Source organism: Myxine glutinosa, chromosome 3, assembly GCF_964187855.1.
Source record: "Myxine glutinosa chromosome 3, kmMyxGlut1.1, whole genome shotgun sequence".
Classification (NCBI taxonomy): Eukaryota; Metazoa; Chordata; class Myxini; order Myxiniformes; family Myxinidae; genus Myxine; species Myxine glutinosa.
In genome coordinates this window covers 178,724,882-178,745,611 of record NC_136263.1, presented here as the reverse complement: position 1 = coordinate 178,745,611, position 20,730 = coordinate 178,724,882, and the positions used below count along the sequence as shown (strand labels likewise).

Here is a 20,730-nt window from a genome sequence, read left to right as displayed (position 1 = left end):
AGATACACCAAGAGCGGCTTCAGCTTGAAGTCGCCGGTGCAATTACCCCCAAGCATTAGCGTTAGCCGCTCCTTCGTGACTTTGTAGCCTGGCATGGTCTTCTCCTCCTTCGAGATAAAGGAGATGATGAAGTAGGAGTGACGTAAAGTCGCACATAATGACGTTCGCTGAACTGAAATTTACTCTAGAAGAGTGGCGTAAAGTCGGATTTGACATCGGTCGAAATGGTGTAAAATGGGGTATGACTGTATATATATATATATATATATATATATACACTATGCATATATTGTTACGTTTATGGGGGTAGGTAAGAAAATACAGTAGGGAAGGTAGAATTGTATCGGAAATAGTATGGACCACGTGACGTGTAGGATAATTTGGATGTACTAAGCAGGGAAAATGTAGCTTAAGGTTCTTGGAATGTTCATCATACGAGGGATGATGACGTGTTAATTAGAGTAGGGGGTTAAGGCTAATTTCCCCTGTGCGTTAAATCCTTTGTAGTCTTACCTACCGTTTTGCCGACACAGCTGGCCATTAATCACGCTCCATGAACTGCCGGCCTAGCTAAGTGCGCCCCTATGGACCCGATGCGGTAAAAAGGTCCCGCCCAGGAGAGGCGGAGCTGACAGCGGTGGACAGGGCCAGCAGGCCACGCCTCCCGAGTGACGTGGCCAGATGAGATGGGCGAGCTCAAAAGCAAAGCTTCGTGATTGGCTCTCGCCAGAGAAGAAGAAGAAGCGCTTGTTTCTTGCTTGACCAAGAAGGCTTGGCCATTTTGGTGCGTCCTAGAAGAGAGCGTTTGGTGCGGCGATTGTGAAGGAGCTTTGACTGCTGGGCACTTGGTGGGCTGGAGGCCATGCTGTCTTTTACTAAACGGTGGAGAAAACAAGAGGGTCATCTTCACGACTCGCCTGATCCCCGGGCGCCCATGGCGCCTTCGACACATGGCGTTCGATCTCGTCATTTTGCTGAGATTCCCCACACGAGTGGGTCCGAGCCACTACCACTGTCGACCTCACCAATAGGACTCATTTTGGAGACAGCTAAGTACTGGAGAGGGGGGATTTATTTTATTACGTTTCCCTCTGTTTGCATTCGTAACTGCGTGGAGGTACCTCAAAGTAGAAATTAGTTTTATCTCAGCTTTATTTTCGTTTTTCATTCTGTGCCTTATTTTCATTAAATCATTATTGTGGCATTTGATTTGTTGTGTATTCTCGTTTGTGGTTTCGGAATAAACCCTTGTTTATGTAGTTAAGCCTTCGTGTCTCTTCCATCCTGCGCACGCAAATGAACCACCATAATCGAGAGGTTGCCTCGGGAGTAAGCTAGATCGACCATCCATCCTGGCTGATCTTAATCGCCAGGGACACGACAATATATACAGTCACGTGAAAAGTAAGTACACCCCATGTAAAGTTTTGACTTTTTCAACATATTTCAACATACAGCTATTTGATCTTCATTTCAACAATATTGACAGTTAAAGGTTTTTTATTTTTTTTATTTTTTCGTGATATAATATAACAAATATACATTTACATTTTGTAGTCCATTTATTTCGCATGTGGAAAAAGTAAGTACACCCCTACATTTATCACTACTTCAAATACCTAAAATTAGAATCAGGTGCACCAGCTCAGGTGCAAATGATTAGAACATCGTTAGAGAGGATCTTGGAGGAACCTGTCTTATTTAGAGCTCAGACATTTACTTTGGTTTGCTCTTTGTTGTTGAAGTGAGCGGCGTCACCATGCCGAGATCAAAAGAGCTCTCTGAGGCCTTCAGAAAGAAGGTTATAGATGCCTACGAGTCTGGGAAGGGATTTAAAAAGATCTCCAAACAATTTGAAATCAATCATTCGACTGTCCGGAAGATCATCTGCAAGTGAAGAAGATTCCAAACAACTGCCAACTTGTTCAGGGGGATGGGGAGGGGGAAAGGGGGGAGGGGGGGAAAGGGTTAGGGGGGAGGGGGAGGGGGGATGGGGAGGGGGAAGGGGGAGGGGGAAAAGGGAGGGGGAAAATGGAGGTGGAGGGGGGAAAACGGAGGGTGAGGGGAGAAGGGGAGGGGGAAGGGAGGGGGAGGGGAGGACGGAGGGGGGAGGGAAGGGGAGGGCCAGTCAACAATGACGTTGCAGTTCTCATGGTCGGAGAGCAGCACAACAATCGCAACATCGTCCTGCATCTTCGCAACAGCACGAAGCGGATTTTGGAGACTCACCGATCCTGTGACGCCCTCCAGTACCGGCGTTGCCGGCGGGGGAAGGGAGACCCGTACATTACACACATTACAACATTACACACACACAAACTGTGTTTTATGTTCAATGGTCTGGCGGCGGGATGGAACATCACGTGATCGCTCTGAGTGAATCAGCGTGCTGCTCTGCCACCAGGTCAGATTCCGTGTATAATATTCCTAGCTGAAATGCGCTGAGGTAAATATGAATAAAAAATATGGATCTCGTCAAATATTTTTAGGTAGGCCATGTCCTTCCCAGGCTCAATGGCCATGTCTGTGCCAAATATCAAGTACGTGAGCCTCTCTGTTTAGGAGTCTATCGGTAACATTACACACACACAAACTGTGTTTTATATATATATATATATATATATATATAAATATATATATATATATACATATATATATATATATATATACATATATATATATACATATATACAGTATATATATATACATATATATATATATATATATATATATATATATATATATATATATATATATATATATATATATATATATATATATATATATATATATATATATATATATATATATATATATCCTATCGGTACAATGTTGCAAGAGAGTCAAATTCCAGTAATATATTCGATTTAATTTCTTATCACCACTGAATATGTTTTTAAAGCTTGCTGTAACAACTCGTCTGACTATAAAATTAGTTTACTTGGAATTGCATGCACAGTACGGAATTTAAAAACAAAGTACCTGGATATGATTCAATAGATACGTGAAGGTACCTTTTCAGGGATTCCTGTTTTTTTTTTTTCAATTCTGACCCAATTATATCCATGTCTACCAGAATCCAGAATGTATTATCCGGCGCACACGAAGCTAAAAGTGGGGTTAAGCATTTGGGTTACTTTCTGTCTGTCTGGCCTTCTGTCTACAAATGTTCGTTTGTGATCGAGGAACAATTTAATTTCAATTGAATGTTATATTTTGAACTTGAATCGGCACTTGAATCGGAAAACAAATCTATAGTTTATCAGTACTTTGGCTCAAACAAAAAACAACAAATTGTGGTGAAGCGTTGTAAGAGACAAAATTGGTGAAGAATCAGCACAAGCGTTGTAAGGATTTTGTGGTTATCAGCATCAAGTCAAAAGGATCAAATGGAGGTGAATACATCAAGTTGTGGGAGGACCCCGTTACACCTGCTGAAACCTGCGAATGAACATAACAACCAACGGGGAAAGCCGTACAAGTGTTCCGTGTGTTCTAAGGTTTTTAGTCGTCCATCAGCCTTAAATAGACACAAACTAATTCACACGGGAGAGAAACCGTACAAGTGTTCCGTGTGTTCTAAGGATTTTAATCAGTTATCAAATTTAAATAAACGCAAACGAATTCACACGGGAGAGAAACCGTACAGGTGTGCTGTGTGTTCTGAAGATTTTCGTGGTTCATCAACTTTAAAACTCAACAACTCAACAACAACATCAACAACTTCACTTCCGGTCCCTCGGGCGACGAGGCTTGCTTCGATCTCTCCACGGCATCGAAGTATGAGTGTTTTCCCATTCGTGTCTGTCGGGTTTCCGCTGGTTGTTTTGTTGTGTGTGTGTTGTTGTGTTTCTGTTTAGTTTTGGTTTTGTGGTTGTTGCGGATTTGTGTGTGATTGGTCGTTTTTTATTCGCACGTCGTGCGCGGCCTAGTCTTTCCGGGCTCCCTTCCCCCCGTCGGTGTTTTGTGAGTGTAAGTTCTTTCCTTCATAGTATTTGCTTGTTTCTTTGATTTCCTTTTCTCCCCCCTGCCTCTCGCGGGCATCTTACCCTTTGTCCGGCGTTTTTAAAAACAGGACAAACGGATACACAAAGAATTCTATATTGATTCTTTCTCTCCCGGACACGTGCTTGTTCGCTCTCCTCCTCGTCTCGACTTGTGCCCCGCCCCCTGTATCTCGTTTTTCTTCCGCCTCTGCTCCTTCTTTATCAAATCCACGTTCTCGCTTGGAGACTTTTCCCAGATTGTTTTTCATGGTTATCATGGTTCTGTTTGGATATTGTTGGAATATGTTTAAACCGCAGCCGTGATGCTGACGCCGCCCTCCCCCCCCCCCCCCCCCCCCCCCAGAATTTCCATGTTTTAAACGTTTCCCAGTGTGTACCCTGGTCAGAATAGGTACACCGTATCCCTGCGTGTCGTAAGAGACGACTAAGAGGGTCGGCGTCAGGAAGGGCATCCGGCCATAAAAACATTGCCTCAAAAAGAGAACCATGACAATTACAAATACATATGGGCAGGGCACAGCCTGAAGTGGAGATCGGTTTCTGAGGTTTGGGACATGGAATGTAGGGACAATGACAGGGAGATCAGGAGAAGTGGTGGAAGTATTGGTCAGAAGAAGAGTGGACATATGTTGTGTGCGGGAGACGAGATGGAAGGGAAGTGGTGTGAGAATGGTGAAGGGTAGGCAGGGACAGAAATACAAGTTTGTGTGGCAAGGGTGCCCGGAGGGCGTGAATGGTGTTGGTGTCCTGTTTTCTGAGGAGTTTGTAGACAGTGTGGTGAGTGTGACTAGAGTGAGTGATAGGTTGATGATGGTGAAAATGATGATTGGAAAGCTCTTGGTGAACGTCATCTCGGGATATGCTCCGCAGGTTGGTCGAAGCGATGAAGAGAAGGACAAGTTCTGGTGTGCGATAGAGAAGCTGATGGAAAACGTGAAAGATGAGGAAGTTGTTGTGGTGGGAGGAGACCTGAATGGACATGTGGGAAGGAGTATGGACGGTTTTGAGTGAGTTCATGGGGGTTACAGATATGGTGTGAGAAATGGAGAAGGTGAAAGGATTTTGGAGTTTGCTGATGGAGCTGATTTGTTGATTTGTAATACTCAGTTCCAGAAAGAGGATAATAAGCTTGTTACATACACGTCAGGTGGGTCGACGACAACCGTTGACTACCTGATGGTGCGTAGGCGAGATAGGGGGCACCTCCGGGACACAAAGGTGATCCCGGGAGAGGAGGCTGTTTCACAGCGCCACTTGGTTGTCTTCGACATAAGGGTGAAAGGTGCGAGGAGAGCTCGGCGGGTGAAGTACCAACCGAGAATGAAGGTGTGGAGGTTGAAAGAGGTGACAGTAAGGGAGGCATTAAAAGAGAGGCTGAGTAGGGTAGAGGATGATGTGGTTGAGCTTGAAAGTGGTTGGATGTCAATGAAAGCTAGTCTGTTGGGAGCCGTTGGTGAGGTATGTGGATGGACAAAAGGGCCACCGACGCACTCGGAAACATGGTGGTGGGATGATGAAGTTGGAAAGAGGATTGACGAGAAGAGGAAGAAGTTCAAGGAGTGGCAGAAGGCGAAGGGTACAGGAGCAGAAACAGCAGAGCATGAAAGTTATAAGGCAGCCAGGAAGGCTGCAAAGAAAGAGGTAGCAAAGGCGCAGGAGGCATGTAGGAAAATGTTCGGAGAACGCTTCGATTCGGAAGAGGGTCAGAAAGCAGTATTCAGGATTGCAAAGCAGATAGCGAAAGAGAGGTGTGATGTGATGGGGGTGAGTTGCTTGAAGGATGAAGTGGGACAAATTGTTGTCAACCCAGATGGAATTAAAGGAAGATGGAAAAGATATATGGAAATGCTGTTGAATACAGAGAATGAATGGGATGGCAACATAGAGAGTAACCCAGTTTTAGGACCGGCAGAGAACATAACTGAGAAGGAAGTTGAGGAAGCGATAAAAGCAATGAAGAGTGGAAATGCCGGAGGGCCAACGGGAGTTGTGGGAGATATGTTGAAGGCAGCAAGAAGTTGGGGTGTGAAGAGAATGACAGAGATCTGTAATATGGTGGTGAAAGAAGGCCGCATTCCAGTGGATTGGGAACTGAGTACCCTCGTCCCTCTATACAAGGGGAAAGGTGACCCTCTGGAGTGTGGCTCGTACCGAGTGATAAAGTTATTGGAGCATGGAATGAAGGTATTGGAAAGGGTGTTGGAGAGGAGGATAAGGAAGAAAGTGAAGATCGACGAAATGCAGTTTGGATTTATGCCTGGAAGAGGAATGACAGACGTGCTTTTCATTGTGAGGCAGTTGCAGGAGAAGTACATGGAGAAGAGGAAGAAGTTGTTTTTTGGGTTTGTTGATCTGGAGAAAGCATTCAATAGGGTTCCACGCAAAGTATTGACATGGGCATTGAGGAAGTTAGAAGTGGAGGAATGGTTGATCAGAGTAGTGATGGCAATGTACAAAAGAGCGCGCCAGCTGTAAGGACGAAGGACGGGAACAGTGGTGAGTTTGAGGTGAAGGTGGGAATGCATCAGGGGTCGGTACTAAGTCCACTACTATTTGTAGCTGTGATGGAGGTGCTGGCTCAGAACGTAAAGGAGGGTTTACCGTGGGAGTTGTATGCAGATGATCTGGTGTTGATTGCGGAAAGTATGGATGGACTGAAGGAAAAGATGAACACGTGGAAGGAATGTATGGAGACAAAAGGTCTGAAGGTGAATATCGGAAAGACGAAGGTGATGGCAAGTGGTAAAGCATGTGGTGAGGTGGAAAGAACTGGGAAGTGGCCATGTGCTGTGTGCAGGAAGGGTGTCGGAGTGAACTCCATTCAATGTACAATGTGCGCTGAGTGGGTTCATCAAAAATGTAGTGGTCTGAGAGGGTCATTTACCAGTGTGGCAGCTACATTCAAATGTAAGGTGTGCACAGAGGGAGCTGCAGATGGAGGAAATGTTGAGTTGGATCTTGGAGACGGCGTGAAGCTGGAAGGTGTGAAAACATTTTGCTACCTCGGAGACATGCTGAATGGAGAAGGTGGATCAGACTCGGCAACGGTTGCTCGAGTGAGATGTGCATGGAAGAAGTTTCGGGAACTGAGTGGCGTGCTGATGAGGAGGGGAGTGTCGCTGAAGCTGAAGGGAAAGGTGTATGCTGCATGTGTGAGAAGTGTTATGATTTATGGGAGCGAGACATGGGTAATGAACGTCGAGCAGCAACGAAGGCTGGAAAGGGTGGAAATGCGAATGGTTCGATGGATGTGTGGAGTATCGTTGAGAGAGAGGAAGACAAATGATGAATTGCGAAAGATGATGGGAATATTGCCTGTGATTGATGCTGTGAAGAGGAACAGGTTGAGATGGTTTGGTCATGTGTTGAGGAAGGATGAAAGTGACTGGTTGAGAAGAGTGATGGAAATTAATGTAGAAGGAAGTAGAGGACGGGGAAGACCGAGAAAAACTTGGCTAAAGATGGCGGAAGAAGAAATGCGGGCAAGGGGGTTAACAAGGAGAGATGCAGAAAATAGGGCAAAATGGAGAAGATTGTCATGAGGACCGCAAGGCTAACCCCCGCCCTAGCAGGGAAAATGGCCTTAAAATGCATGTTGTTGTTGTTGTTGTATCAGTACTTTGGCTGTGACCGCACATGTGCAGGGAGGAGTGAGATGTTATTTTTACTCTGTCTATCTGGAAGTCAAACAAAATTGAACATCATTCCAAACAGGAAACTTACTGTTTTTAAGGACATCATGATGGACACAGACAACACAGACAACAAATAACGAATGCAATGTGTCAAATAAAGTGGTGTATAAGACACTGGCATATGCAGCGGCAAACTGAATTTTTTTCGTCGGCGGAGGCATTATGTTTTCAGATTGTCCGTCCGTCCGTCCGTGATAGGTTTTCGGTACCGTGATAACTTGAAAATGTCTGGAGGGATGTTGGTTAATCTTGCTGCAGGCATGTATAATGCGGTAAAGATGAACTGATTAGATTTTGGGGTCATGAGGTCAAAGGCCAAATGTCAGAGGTCATGTTGTGTAAAAAATCCTGTTACCGCAATAACTTGTGAACCAGTGATGGGATTCTGACTAAATTGGGCACAATTATGTACTATGATGCAAAGATGAACATATTTGATTTTGGGGTCAAGAGTTCAAAGGTCAAAGTCTGTAATGGGTCTATAACCTGAGAACGGCTGAAGTGATCTAATTCAAACTTGGTACAGATGTGTATCATGATGTAAAGATTAACCGATGAGATTTTGGGGTCCTGAGGTCAAAGGCCAAATGTCAGAAGTCATGTCAGGTAAAAATGTGATAACTTGTGAACAGCTGAAGGGATTTAAGTCAAAGTTGGTACAAGTATTATAATGATGTAATAATGTGGGTGGAGGCATGTCAGCAGTCGATGTCATGACGTCGAAGAGTGTCGTTCTAGTTTTCTTTCTACGACCTTTAAAATCATCATTTTATATAAATTTAATTATAAACTTCAACACTGCTTGGGGTAAGGTGTTCTATGAAATTTCCAGTTAAAAAGTAATTAGTAACTTATATTCAATCAGACTTTTTGTATAGATATTGTTTATATAATCCCCTCGCATCCGGAATCTTGGCATCATCTTTGATCAAACCCTCTCCTTCGACAAATACACTAAACAAATCACCAAGACAGCCTGCTTTCACCTGAAAAACATCGCCCGTCTCCGTCCATCCCTCTCCTCCACGGCTGCAGAAACCCTCATCCACGCCTTCATCACCTCCCGTCTGGACTACGACAACAGCCTCCTCTATGGTTCACCCTCAATAATCACCAATAAACTCCAATACATTCAGAACTCCGCTGCCCGTCTACTCACCCATTCCCGGACCCGTGACCACATCACCCCCGTCCTTTATAAGCTTCACTGGCTCCCCATCCCCCAGAGAATCCAGTACAAAATCCTCCTCTTGACCTACAAAGCCCTCCATAACCTGGCCCCATCCTACCTGACTGACCTCCTCTCCAGACACACTCCCACCCGCAACCTCCGCTCTGCTGGTACCAACCTCCTGAACCCCCCCCCCCCCCCCAATCTGGACCAAATTCAGATCCTGGGGGGACAGGGCCTTCTCCATCGCTGCTCCCACCCTCTGGAACTCACTACCTCACACCATCAGAGACTCCTCCTCACTCACCACATTCAAAACATCACTCAAGACTCACCTGTTCAACACTGCATTCAACATTTAACCCACAGCATTTAACCCCTGACTATCTCTTCTCCTTCTCCTTCCTTTTGCTTTGATTATTTACCTATTGATTTTTGTCTTTTTGCACTTGTTTTTTGTACTCTGTCAAAGTGCCTTTGGGCTTCTTGAAAAGCGCTATATAAAATAAATGTATTATTATTATTATTATTATTATTATTATATAGTCTTTCAGGTTCTCAGGTGAAATATCTTATGGTTGAATTATTTAATACAATGCCTGCCTATTTGAGGAAATATGTTTCCTTAGATAATGAAGCTTGCTAATTTTTGCTGCATATCTTTGAGCACTCTTTGACTGTGTTTGGGTTTTATTGGGCCCTAGATTCTGACTCCACAGAAAAAGACTCCTTTTTCTGAAGTGCGGATACGGCCCCTTCTGCGAAAGGCCCGAAAGCGTGTGCCAATCACCGAAGGCCTCTTGGAACTGCGAACAGGAAATAAATGGCGGCGTGTGTGTGACATCGGATGGAGACCAGAGGCCTCTCGCGTCGTCTGTGGAATGCTAGGCTTCCCGAGCCATCGGGGCTTACACAACCCACTCTACAAGTAAGGAAGTGGCCTACATTGCGTAAGGTGATTAATGGGATCATATTAGTTTATAACAGCAATGGTGGCTTTAAATTGACTTCATATTTTGCAAAAAAAAATTTAATACAGGTGTTCATGGAAGAGCAGAACAACAGGGGTAAGAGGGTCAGCAGAAAGATACAGTAGTTCGGTGAAGGAGAAACAGGAGAAAATTGCATAGATGCGCACCGTAGCATGAGGAAAGGAGTTTCAGGTGAAAGGTGGACGTGGACTCATTGGTGTGGAAATGTTTAGAGGGAGAAACTGGAGAGACCATGATGTGGTACTTGTGGGGATGAGTTGCAGACTTTGAAGTCATGGAGAGAGACGCAGGAAGATGTTTCCACACGTGATTCAAAGGTGATGTTTGAATATTAGTGATCGTTAAGTTTAGATTTTGGGAGGGTAACAATGTATAAGGTAGCCTGGTAGGATACATGCAACCTGTGAGAGCAGGGGTTTTGGCTGAAGAGGCAAGGGTTGGAAGGACAGGAACAGGAAGGAGCTGGTAAAAGACTTGCAAGGTCACCAAACTACAGTCACGTGAAAAGGTAAGTACACCCCATGTAAAGTTTTGACTTTTTCAACATATTTCAGCATACAGCTATTTGATCTTCTTTTCAACAATATTGATAGATAAAGGTGATATAATATAACAAATATCATGAAACATTTACATTTTGTAGTCCATTGTATAATTTAAATAAACATAAATGCAAATTTCGCATGTTGGAAAAGTAAGTACACCCCGACATTTATCACTACTTCAAATACCTAAAATTAGAATCGGGTGCACCAGCTCAGGTGCAAATGATTAGAACATCGTTAGAGAGGATCTTGGAGGAACCTGTCTTATTTACACCTCAGACATTTAGTTTGGTTTGCTCTTTGTTGTTGAAGTGTGCGGCGTCACCATGCCTAGATCAAAAGAGCTCTCTGAGGCCTTCAGAAAGAAGGTTATAGATGCCTATGAGTCTGGGAAGGGATTTAAAAAGATCTCCAAACAATTTGAAATCAATCATTCGACTGTCCGGAAGATCATCTACAAGTGGAGAAGATTCCAAACAACTGCCAACTTGTTCAGGCCAGGCCGCCCCAGCAAGTTCAGCCCGAGAGCAGACCGCAAGATGCTGAAAGAAGTCTCTAAGAACCCCAGAATGTCATCACGGGACCTACAGGTAGCTCTTGCCACTGTTGATGTCAAAGTGCACGAGTCTACCATTAGAAAGAGGCTGCACAAATTTGATCTACATGGGAGGTGTGCCAGGAGGAAACCTTTGCTGTCCAGAAAGAACATCAGGGCAAGACTAAAGTTTGCCAATGAACACCTCGGCAAAGACCAGCACTTCTGGAACAATGTGCTCTGGACAGGTGAGTCAAAGGTAGAGCTATTTGGCCACAGTACCAGAAGACATGTTTGGCGAAAACCAAAGACAGCATTTGACCACAAGAACCTGATACCAACTGTAAAGCATGGTGGTGGAAATATTATGGTTTGGGGCAGCTTTGCAGCATCAGGGCCTGGGCAGCTCACCATCATATAATCCACTATGAATTCTTCATTGTACCAGAGGGTGCTTGAGGATAATGTGAGGCCATCTGTCGGAAAGTTAAAGCTCAACCGAAGGTGGACCTTGCAACATGACAATGACCCTAAACATACCAGTAAATCCACCAAGGAATGGCTGAAAAGAAAGAAATGGAGGGTTCTGGAATGGCCAAGTCAAAGCCCGGATCTAAATCCCATCGAGATGTGGGGGGATTTGAAACGAGCTGTGCATGCAAGAAACCCCTCAAACATCGCATAGCTGCAAGAATTCTGCATGGAGGAGTGGGCAAAAATTTCTCCCAGTCGATGTCAGAGACTGGTAGACAGTTATAAGAAATGCCTACTTGAGGATGTTTCTGCGAAAGGGGGCAAAACGACCTATTAGAGCCAAGGGTGTACTTACTTTTTCCACATGCGAAATTTGCATTTGTGTTTATTAAAATTATACAAAGGACTACAAAATGTAAATGTTTCATGATATTTGTTATATTATATCACCTTTATCTATCAATATTGTTGAAATGAAGATCAAATAGCTGTATGTTGAAAAAGTCAAAACTTTACATGGGGTGTACTTACTTTTTCACGTGACTGTATTTGTAGTAACTGAGAAGCAGACCCTGAGGGATCAGCTTCCTGTCGAGATATGCTGACGACATGGAGGGTTTTAACCTCCACAGCATCAATGCGAGCGGGTGGGATAGGAAGCAGCCGCATTCACTCCATTCTCAATGTCTCTTCGAATTCAATGCCTTGTACACTGTCACAAGCAAGGACAACAGAGGAATGACTTGGCTTTGTCGATTCACAAGACTAACTCTTGAGGCTATATCAAAGTTATGATCTTCTGACGAAACGTTGTACCTGATCATGAGGTCCTGGAACACCAAACATTGTACCATTCCCAGAAGCTAACAACAGAAACATATGGATAGATTAGCCAGCCTGTCCTTATAAGGAAGGACAAAGTGAGAGTGTCGGACATTCCTCCAGTCATAAAGTTGCTCCTATAGATGATTAGTTTCGCATTTTCTCAAAATTAACAGAGGCCTGCTTGGCAGAAGTGAGTCGAATGCAAAAAAAAGGCTCGATTTGTTTTTCTAGTGACGGAATGGTCCAAGGTAAACTTGAAAAAGACAAGGTTACAAGCTTTAGGGTCAAGAGGTTTAAGGTCACATTTTCTCAAAACTCAATTGTAATAAAACTGGGATGGAAATTGACAAATCGAGACATTGTTCGGGTAGTAAATGCAGATCATACAGGATCTTAATCATCTAAGCAACAACAACGGTGCTGATTCTTTCCTTGCAATGTTTATCGTGAGGCTGATTATTTGGCCTTGAACATGTGAGGCCTTCTCTAGACTCTGACATATTGAGAGTTTCCTGCTGATCCAACCAAATCGTTCAAAACAGGTTAACTTTAGATCATTCTTCGATGTCGGAGTGTTTTCTGATTCCTCGGAGACAGATTACTCCAATATATTCACATTCATTGCCGGTTAATAGAGTGTACAGCTGGTATGGGGTCGTAGTTTCGTGGTTCCCTACAATCGGATTGCTCGCCGACATCTGTTAAATCCTTTTACAAAACTTTTTACAATCCTTGTATATTTAGCAGATTCTTTCTCATTGGCTTTTCTTAATTTCTTCCAAGTCATACATTTTTCCATGCACAACAAAATGGATGCGTCTGGTTTGATTTGCTTTACCATAACCTATCATTGCATACCGCTCAGTGTTAGTTTACAATTATGAGCAAAATTGTGCAGAAATTCTCAGAGTTGGATTGAAAAGGCAAATATTCACCAAATCTTTATTTCAATCGAAATACCCCATGTATTTTACCCCAATGGAAATACCCCCCATATATGCAAATACCCTTCAAAAAACAACAAAGGCCATGTGGAAACAAAAAATGAACAAATTTATGGTCTAACCCTCACCAGACAGTTGCCAATGAATATATTTTCTCGGAGTGTGCATTTTTTATATTGGACTGACGTGGAGCCTTGCAATGCCAAAGCATTTTTTTTTTTGTAAGGGCAGCGTTGGAGCAGGTGAGTTATAGCTCTGTGGAAATTATAATGTTTCAACGGTCGTGAAAATCCATTGCTCTCATGTAAACTCAGCACTTGCCAGTGAGCAGATCCAACTGAATGTCAGAGTAGCCTCTAAATTCATTCTAAACACTGTGATATCTAATCAAAAATCTTGGCACATGATGAACTTCCTTGAGGTTTCTCCTATACTGGTAGATAATAGTCTGCATCATCTTGTGCAGCGACAAAAATATTTATATACTATATATATATATATATCTATATATATATATATATATATATATATATATATATATATGCATACATTCATGATAGAAAACAAAGATTTTGGTCACTTCAAAGAGTTAAATAAACTTTTATGCTGAAATTAAAGGGAGTGATGTTGTTTTGTATGCAGCCTATGGCTGCTGGTTGCATCATTGCTGGAAGCATAACTATGCAATTGACGGAGTTCCCCCTTGTTACCAGTGAGCTGGTACTCAATTTGTTGGCCTCGGAAGGATGACAGGCTGAGTCAACCCACCTGGTGTTATTTCAATGGCTTTGTATTATTTTGTGGCAGATGCAGTCAATGCTGGCCACATTTTGTGTTTCTTATGGATGTGCATAAGAGTACATAATTCGATTTTCTGTTCATTACGTTACTCTGTTATTGGCCTAGAGGTGCACACGCTCACATCTAAGCTGTCTAGCTTAGGTTCAAATCCCGACTCGGCTATAAACTGTCATCCTGGTGTTTCACCTGCAGGGTGATTTATCAACGTTTGTGCCGTCCCTCAGATGAATGCTAAACTGGGCGTTCCGTCCACTTCACTTGGAAGATGGACGTTAAATATCCCTCATTGTCCTTTTAAAAAAGTATGAGACTGATTGCCGGCACCATGGCTAATTTACAAATTCCTGACATACGTGGAGTACTTTTGGAAGAAATATATATATATATATATATATATATATATATATATATATATATATATATATATATATATATATATATATATATATATATATATATATATATACACAATATATATATATATATATATATATATATATATATATATATATATATATATATATTGTTACGGATCTCGGTGGTCGGTGCTCCCCTTATCAAGGGGAGGGGAGGGGGGGGGGGGTTAATCCCCTTGTCCTTTAAGCTGGAAGTCCTGAGTCCTTGGAAGTTATAACGTCACTTCCGGTCGGTGTTAAGTAGGGTTGTAAGCCGAATTAGTCTTAGTACCTAAGTACTACCACCGGCCGTAAAGCAAGGAGATAACTCCCACCCGAGCCGCAGCGTTGGTGGATACGCCGAGCGAAGCGAGCCGCGACTCAGGCCGTTAACAATGACTAACCCGATTGTAGCGGTTCCTAATCGTGCCACAGGTACTCAATTGAAAGAAAGGACGGATGCGATCGGAGTAGGGAAAAACAAAGAAAGAACAAGGTGAATTTATTGACAACCAAAAAGAAGAGGAAAGGAAAGGATGTACAAGAAGAAGAAGAAGAAGAAGCAGGACACAGGGCAGGCTTAACTACGCAGTCTTAACTTACGACCCCAGAGAAACATACGCACTCACATGGGACTGTAGCTGGTAGGGTGGAAGGTCCAGGTAGATGGTCCAGGCGATGGGGTCCAGGCTCCAGGTGAGGCTCCGGTTCCGTGGGCGAAAACGCGGCAGGCAGCTTCGCGCGTATCGTTCAACCGCGAGCGGACCTTACATATGGCGGGGGGGGGGGGGGAGGGGTGTGGTGTCCTTTAGCGTATGTAACAGATGGACGGTCAAGCTAAACGCTCCCTCTCTCTCTCTGAGGTCCTCATTCAGCGCCAGCGAGTGCGCCCTCTTTTTCCAATGTGCGCTCTGTATCAAAAGCAGTCCCTCACAATAGGCGCACCTCCAACAAGTCCTTTTCGCGCAAGTCCTCCAAAATAAGTCCGTTTACAAGAGCGCCGCTGAACAAGTCCTTTTCGCGTGTGTCCTCCGAAAGAAGTCCGTTTGCAAGAGCGCCGCTGAACAAGTCCATAAAAGGGCTTTGCACTCACGCTTTTATAACGCGACCAAAATTACTACGCGCTCCTCCGAAACCACGTCCGCCACTGAGCTCACCTCAGCCCTGGTTGGTTGGTGGGGGCTTTCCGGCCACGCCCTGATGGTGAGTTGACGTGGCCACACCTTCTTCTTGGGGTTCCGCCCCCTTCTTCCTCGAGCCGACCGCATGGTCAATGGCGGCGCCTGAGCGAACGCTAACCAAGGCGCTTAACAGCATTTGGAGAGAGGTCGCAAAATGAGCAAAAGGGCCTACTCCTTATTTGATTGATGCAACGCAGATTCAACTATTGGAAACACGGCCTTATCTAAAACACATAATAAGGAAATAACTGGAATTTCTAAGGTGGCCTACGTGTTGCTGTGACCTAACTAAGGGTGCTACCTTTAACCTTTACTGTCATATTTACAAGTGATTATTATTTACAAACGTGTGGGTTCTAAAACCGCAACACTGCACCCTCCCTTTTTCCAGGCTCGGCTCAAGCCGAAACACAAGGGCTATCTTTTAACTTAGTGTGGCACTTAGGTGTGGTTACCCTCTACTTTTAACCTCACCCTGAGTGCGACAGTTTTAACACTAAATATGTCCCGCCTGCTGCGTTGCATCCGATCTAACTGACTCACGACCACAATTAACCGAATTGCGGAATGGTCTTCAAACTAAACATTTAGCCGGTGGGGAGCATTATTTACAAACATTAATTATTTACAAACTGTCACCCAGGACCTGTCTTTTGTGGGAAGAAAAAGATCTTTTTGATAAGAGGAAAAATACCACTACCATGCACTGCACCGATACACCATACCATATGCACCAATATGCACCAACAAAGAAATGCACCAAAAGCACCAAAAAGCACCATAAAAGCACCATCACCAAAATGCACAAAACAAACATTTTAAAAATAAGCAATGATGTCTTCTGCTTCTCTGCTCTGCTGAGCCGCTGTTTCTGGTTGTCTTGATCTTCTTGCTTGATGTTAATTAATATGAAAGGGCACAAACCGCGTCCGCTTTTTATTATTGATATGGCCAGCAGGGCCAACTCCGGTCATCCACTGCTGGGCATGGATGCTACTTTAAAACAGTGGTCCGCAAGGCAGACACCGCTGGCAACAATGGTCGGTCCCAGCAGAGACGCCAGGCCACAGAACGTGTGGTCCATAAGTGATGCTAAGCCACAGAATGTGTGGTCCATATGGTGCATCAGTGCAGGCAGGAGGCAGCAAAGGTGCAGGCGCACAACTGCGGTCACCTGCACACTTCCCTCGCGCACAAAAGAACAAGGGTCCATGAGTGGAGAAGGAAGGACAAGCAGATCAGCGGGCAGGGGCGCAAGGGTACACATAAAAACAAACTAATGCCAGATGAGGGGCGCGGGAGAGCGAGCCGAGAAAGCTCGTCCCTAGCGTACGTCACCCCCCCCCCTGTCACCCACTCTACCCTTGCCCCTACCCCATATTTACACTTTTTACAACTTTACAAATTCGTCTCTATGTCTCGTCCCCCATATCTCCCCTAAACCGAATTCATTATCAATCCCTCCTAAGGAGGAAGAGATGGAATATCACACAATTTCTCACCCACGTCCTGATGCGTCTTACATTCCAAGCATTTTCAAAACATGGTGTGGAGTCCTGTTACCTTAGTGAGTGGATGCGGATGGTGTGAAGAGATTTTCTCCTATCTATCTTCGAAATGACATTAACACTTTACATACCCGGGGTCTTGCCCTGCCAATTCATTGGCCACTTTACTCTATGCAGTTCTAAAAACCAATTCCCATTGAACATACTGTGGCGCTCTCCAATTTGGGGTCTCACTCCCCCGATTTTTCTATCTGTGCCCTTGCACAATTTCAGGGCTGGGCCGTGTGGCTCACCAGCAGGTCCGCTCACCTGCACACCTCCGCCACTGCAGTTGCCACCCGAGCTTACCTGCTCCTCACCCTAACCTGGGGAAGGCCCTCTGACTCCCTTACCCCACTAATGCCCCCTCTGGCATCGGGCTACCCGGGTCCTCTCCTTGGGATCCTCGGGCCCCACTGAATTCTACTCGGCTCCCAGAGCCTACCTGCGGCCTCACCTGGCCGACAGACTACCAGTGGCGGAGTGCTCAACCAACCACACTCACTAACAGGCCACACGCCCAGCCATTCCACGTCACTTATGCACCGAACCAAACACTTCTTTCTACTACCCGCACCACAGATGTCAATATCCAACCACAATTTACCTACTCCCTCTACCTACTTTTAAACTACCCTCCCCGGGTACTCGTGAAGGTGTCCATCCTTCCCCCATCCACTCCTTCGCACCATACACTCCACTCCACGTATTCCACAATACTCACTCCACACCATTCATTCCACACACCTGTACTTCACCTGCACATCATGCAGGTTAATCACTCAACACACACACACATCTTTCACGAGCATTGCCTCTCAATTCCTCATTTCAGCAAGCTCACCAGCAACCTTCATACGCAATGCCTCATTTCATTCGAAACCTCCTGCTCACACACACAGCATCATCTAATCTAACTACTCCCTTCTAATACTGGTGCTCCCCATCATCCCTTATACTAAGCATTCCCTCATCATTATAATCCAACTACTCTACCCTACGTCCCCACTACAGGTACACTGTCACTACTTAACTCTTGGTCACCTATGGTCATTTCTAGGTCCCTATACATTATCCTAACCCTCCCAGGCTAGTTTGCACCGCCACCCCATAAACTATAGCTCCTCTGCCAAAAGAATGTGAGGGATGGTAGAGCTACCATCCCTCCACATCACTATCGCCATCGCTACTACTAACAAATGTCCACTATCTTGAGCCTCTCGTGCGGTAATACATCATCACAGCTCGGTTTCACAAAACTGAGCAATGCGTGCGGATGGTCTGTCTCCTGTAGGTTGGGTCCGTCCGGCATTCGGATTCAGGGGAGGAGGTTTCGTCAGGCCAAGACTCCAGGCACCATCCCTATGCAGGGCCTTGCGCTCCCAAGCGCGATTGCCCAGCCTTGCCCGGCCGGAGTGCCGCCACCAGAAGGGGGCGCCACTCTGAACCCTTCTACCTCCGCTCGAACCGGGCCGGTCGCCTTGCCTGGCAAAACGCGGCACCGACCGTGCAGGGCGGGGCCCGGCCGGGATCGTGCACGGCACTCCTTGCAGGAGCGACCTGGCAACTATCCCCGCCGGCCCCTGCAACACACAAAGAACACCACGCCCCGAGCGCTCGCGTCAGCTATACGTCGGCCTAAGCGCTGCCCCGGTCAACGTCGATGCTCGCCTCGCATTCTCACACCACGCGTTCCTTTTCTTATCCACACATCCCGGCGCTCCAACGCCTCTCGTACATCCCACGCATTCTACTACTGCACTCTCCCGTGCACACCACCCAGGCACACTCACACTCCTCTGGTCCACACCTTTCTCGCACACACCCTGGTGCACTCTCCCCCGGTACATACTCCGTACCACTCACGGGTGCGCACTCTGTTGCACACCCACTCAGCGCACACCTACCCACGGGTGTGCACTCTTTTGCACACCCAATAACGCGCTCACACTCCACAACCAACTCACACTCCATGTCACTCTCACCCTCACACATACACTCCCTTATGCATTCTCCCTCACTTTCACACTCTGTCGTGCATCCTTCCTCGCACTCTGTAATGCACTCACGCTCCGGCGCCGTCCGCACACGCGCGCCATTTCCACTCACACACCGCACCACGGACCTTCTACGAGCGCCCAGGTTACGCCGGGATCCCAAGCGCGCGAAGAACCCTCTCGCGCCAAATCTTTTCGCGCCATGTACAGCCCGGTTTACCTTCGGGATCCTCTTCTCCACACGCACCTGCAAATCTTTATAAGGATTAGCAAGTACGGCATCATGATGTATATACAGACTTTGTACACATTCCATTTCTTCCTTCAACGAGTGCTGTTCTAAGTCCGCCGTCTCTTCCGCCCCAATTTCCACTATTATTAATTCATTTTCCTTTCCCTCGACGACCGCTGGCGCTAATAAAATTAAATTTTCTAATTCTGCGGTCATCGGCTTCTCTATCCCCCGGTCATGATTTCTACCCCGGTCCACCCGGCTGTGCCTTGCTCCACTTCGCTCAACCCGCGCTTCTCAAGCCGCGCTACCTCGTCGCGTACACCCGCAACCATTCCGCCTGATCTGCGGTCTCTGTCTCTCCCCATCTGTCTCATCTCATACTGGGCTTTGTCCCTCGCTTACCCCTCATTCACTTCCCGGGCTTGGCCATCCACGTCCTTCAACTGACCCCCTAATTTGTGCTCTAATCCCCCCAATTTACTTTCTAACCCCCCAATTTGACCTCCCAATTGCTCCCTCATTCTATTTTCCATTCCCTCACTATCGGCCCTCATTTATCCCATCTCCTTACTCAATCCCCCAATTTGGCTTCCCAAATCATTTTTCAATCTGCCAATTTGGTTTCCCACTTCATTCATTTTATGGTCTGACTTTACCATATAGGCCCATATTTGCGCCATAAATAGGTCCATATTCACTGGTGCTGCTGACTCGGCTCCCGCCGCCACGTGCGAGGCGCCGCCATTTTGTGCGCCTGCAACCCCCAATACCGCACCTTCTTCAATTCCCTCTTCCATCACTCCCACTTCTTCCCTGGGGTCCTGGGTTGACTCTAACCCTTCCTCTACCCCCTCATCTTCCCCCACCGGCTTCCGATCACCTTGGTTATCCATGGCACGATTTAAAATTTAGATGGTAATGCAATTTCGGCCGCTCTTAATTTTGACCAAATTTTTCAAAAGATAAAAAATTTGGATCGGGTCCAAATCCCTGACACCAATTGTTACGGATCTCGGTGGTCGGCGCTCCCCTTATCAAGGGGAGGGGGGGCGGGTTAATCCCCTTGTCCTTTAAGCTGGCCATCCCGAGTCCTTGGAAGTTATAACATCACTTCCGGTCGGTGGTAAGTAGGGTTGTAAGCCGAATTAGTCTTAGTACCTTAGTACTACCACCGGCCGTAAAGCAAGGAGATAACTCCCACCCGAGCCGCAGCATTGGTGGATACGCCGAGCGAAGCGAGCCGCTTCTCAGGCCGTTAACAATGACTAACCCGATTGTAGCGGTTCCTAATCGTGCCACAGGTACTCAATTGAAAGAAAGGACGGATGCAATCGGAGTAGGGAAAAACCAAGAAAGAACAAGGTGAATTTATTTACAACCAAAAAG

General features: G+C 45.6%; 1 protein-coding gene across 4 annotated transcripts in view; it reads left to right on the top strand.

Moving 5' to 3' along the window:
* The window catches only part of LOC137423018 (lysyl oxidase homolog 2), a 182,483-nt gene that overhangs the window by 31,394 nt on the left and 130,359 nt on the right, over positions 1-20,730 (top strand). For all 4 annotated transcript variants that reach the window (XR_010983617.2, XM_068109783.2, XM_078774763.1 and 1 more), the window contains exon 4: positions 9,578-9,801. Coding sequence is in view for 3 of the 4 variants with exons in the window: in XM_068109783.2 (XP_067965884.2) it covers positions 9,578-9,801 (224 nt within the window). In the remaining variant the exon portion in view is untranslated. The remainder of the gene's footprint in view (positions 1-9,577; positions 9,802-20,730) is intronic.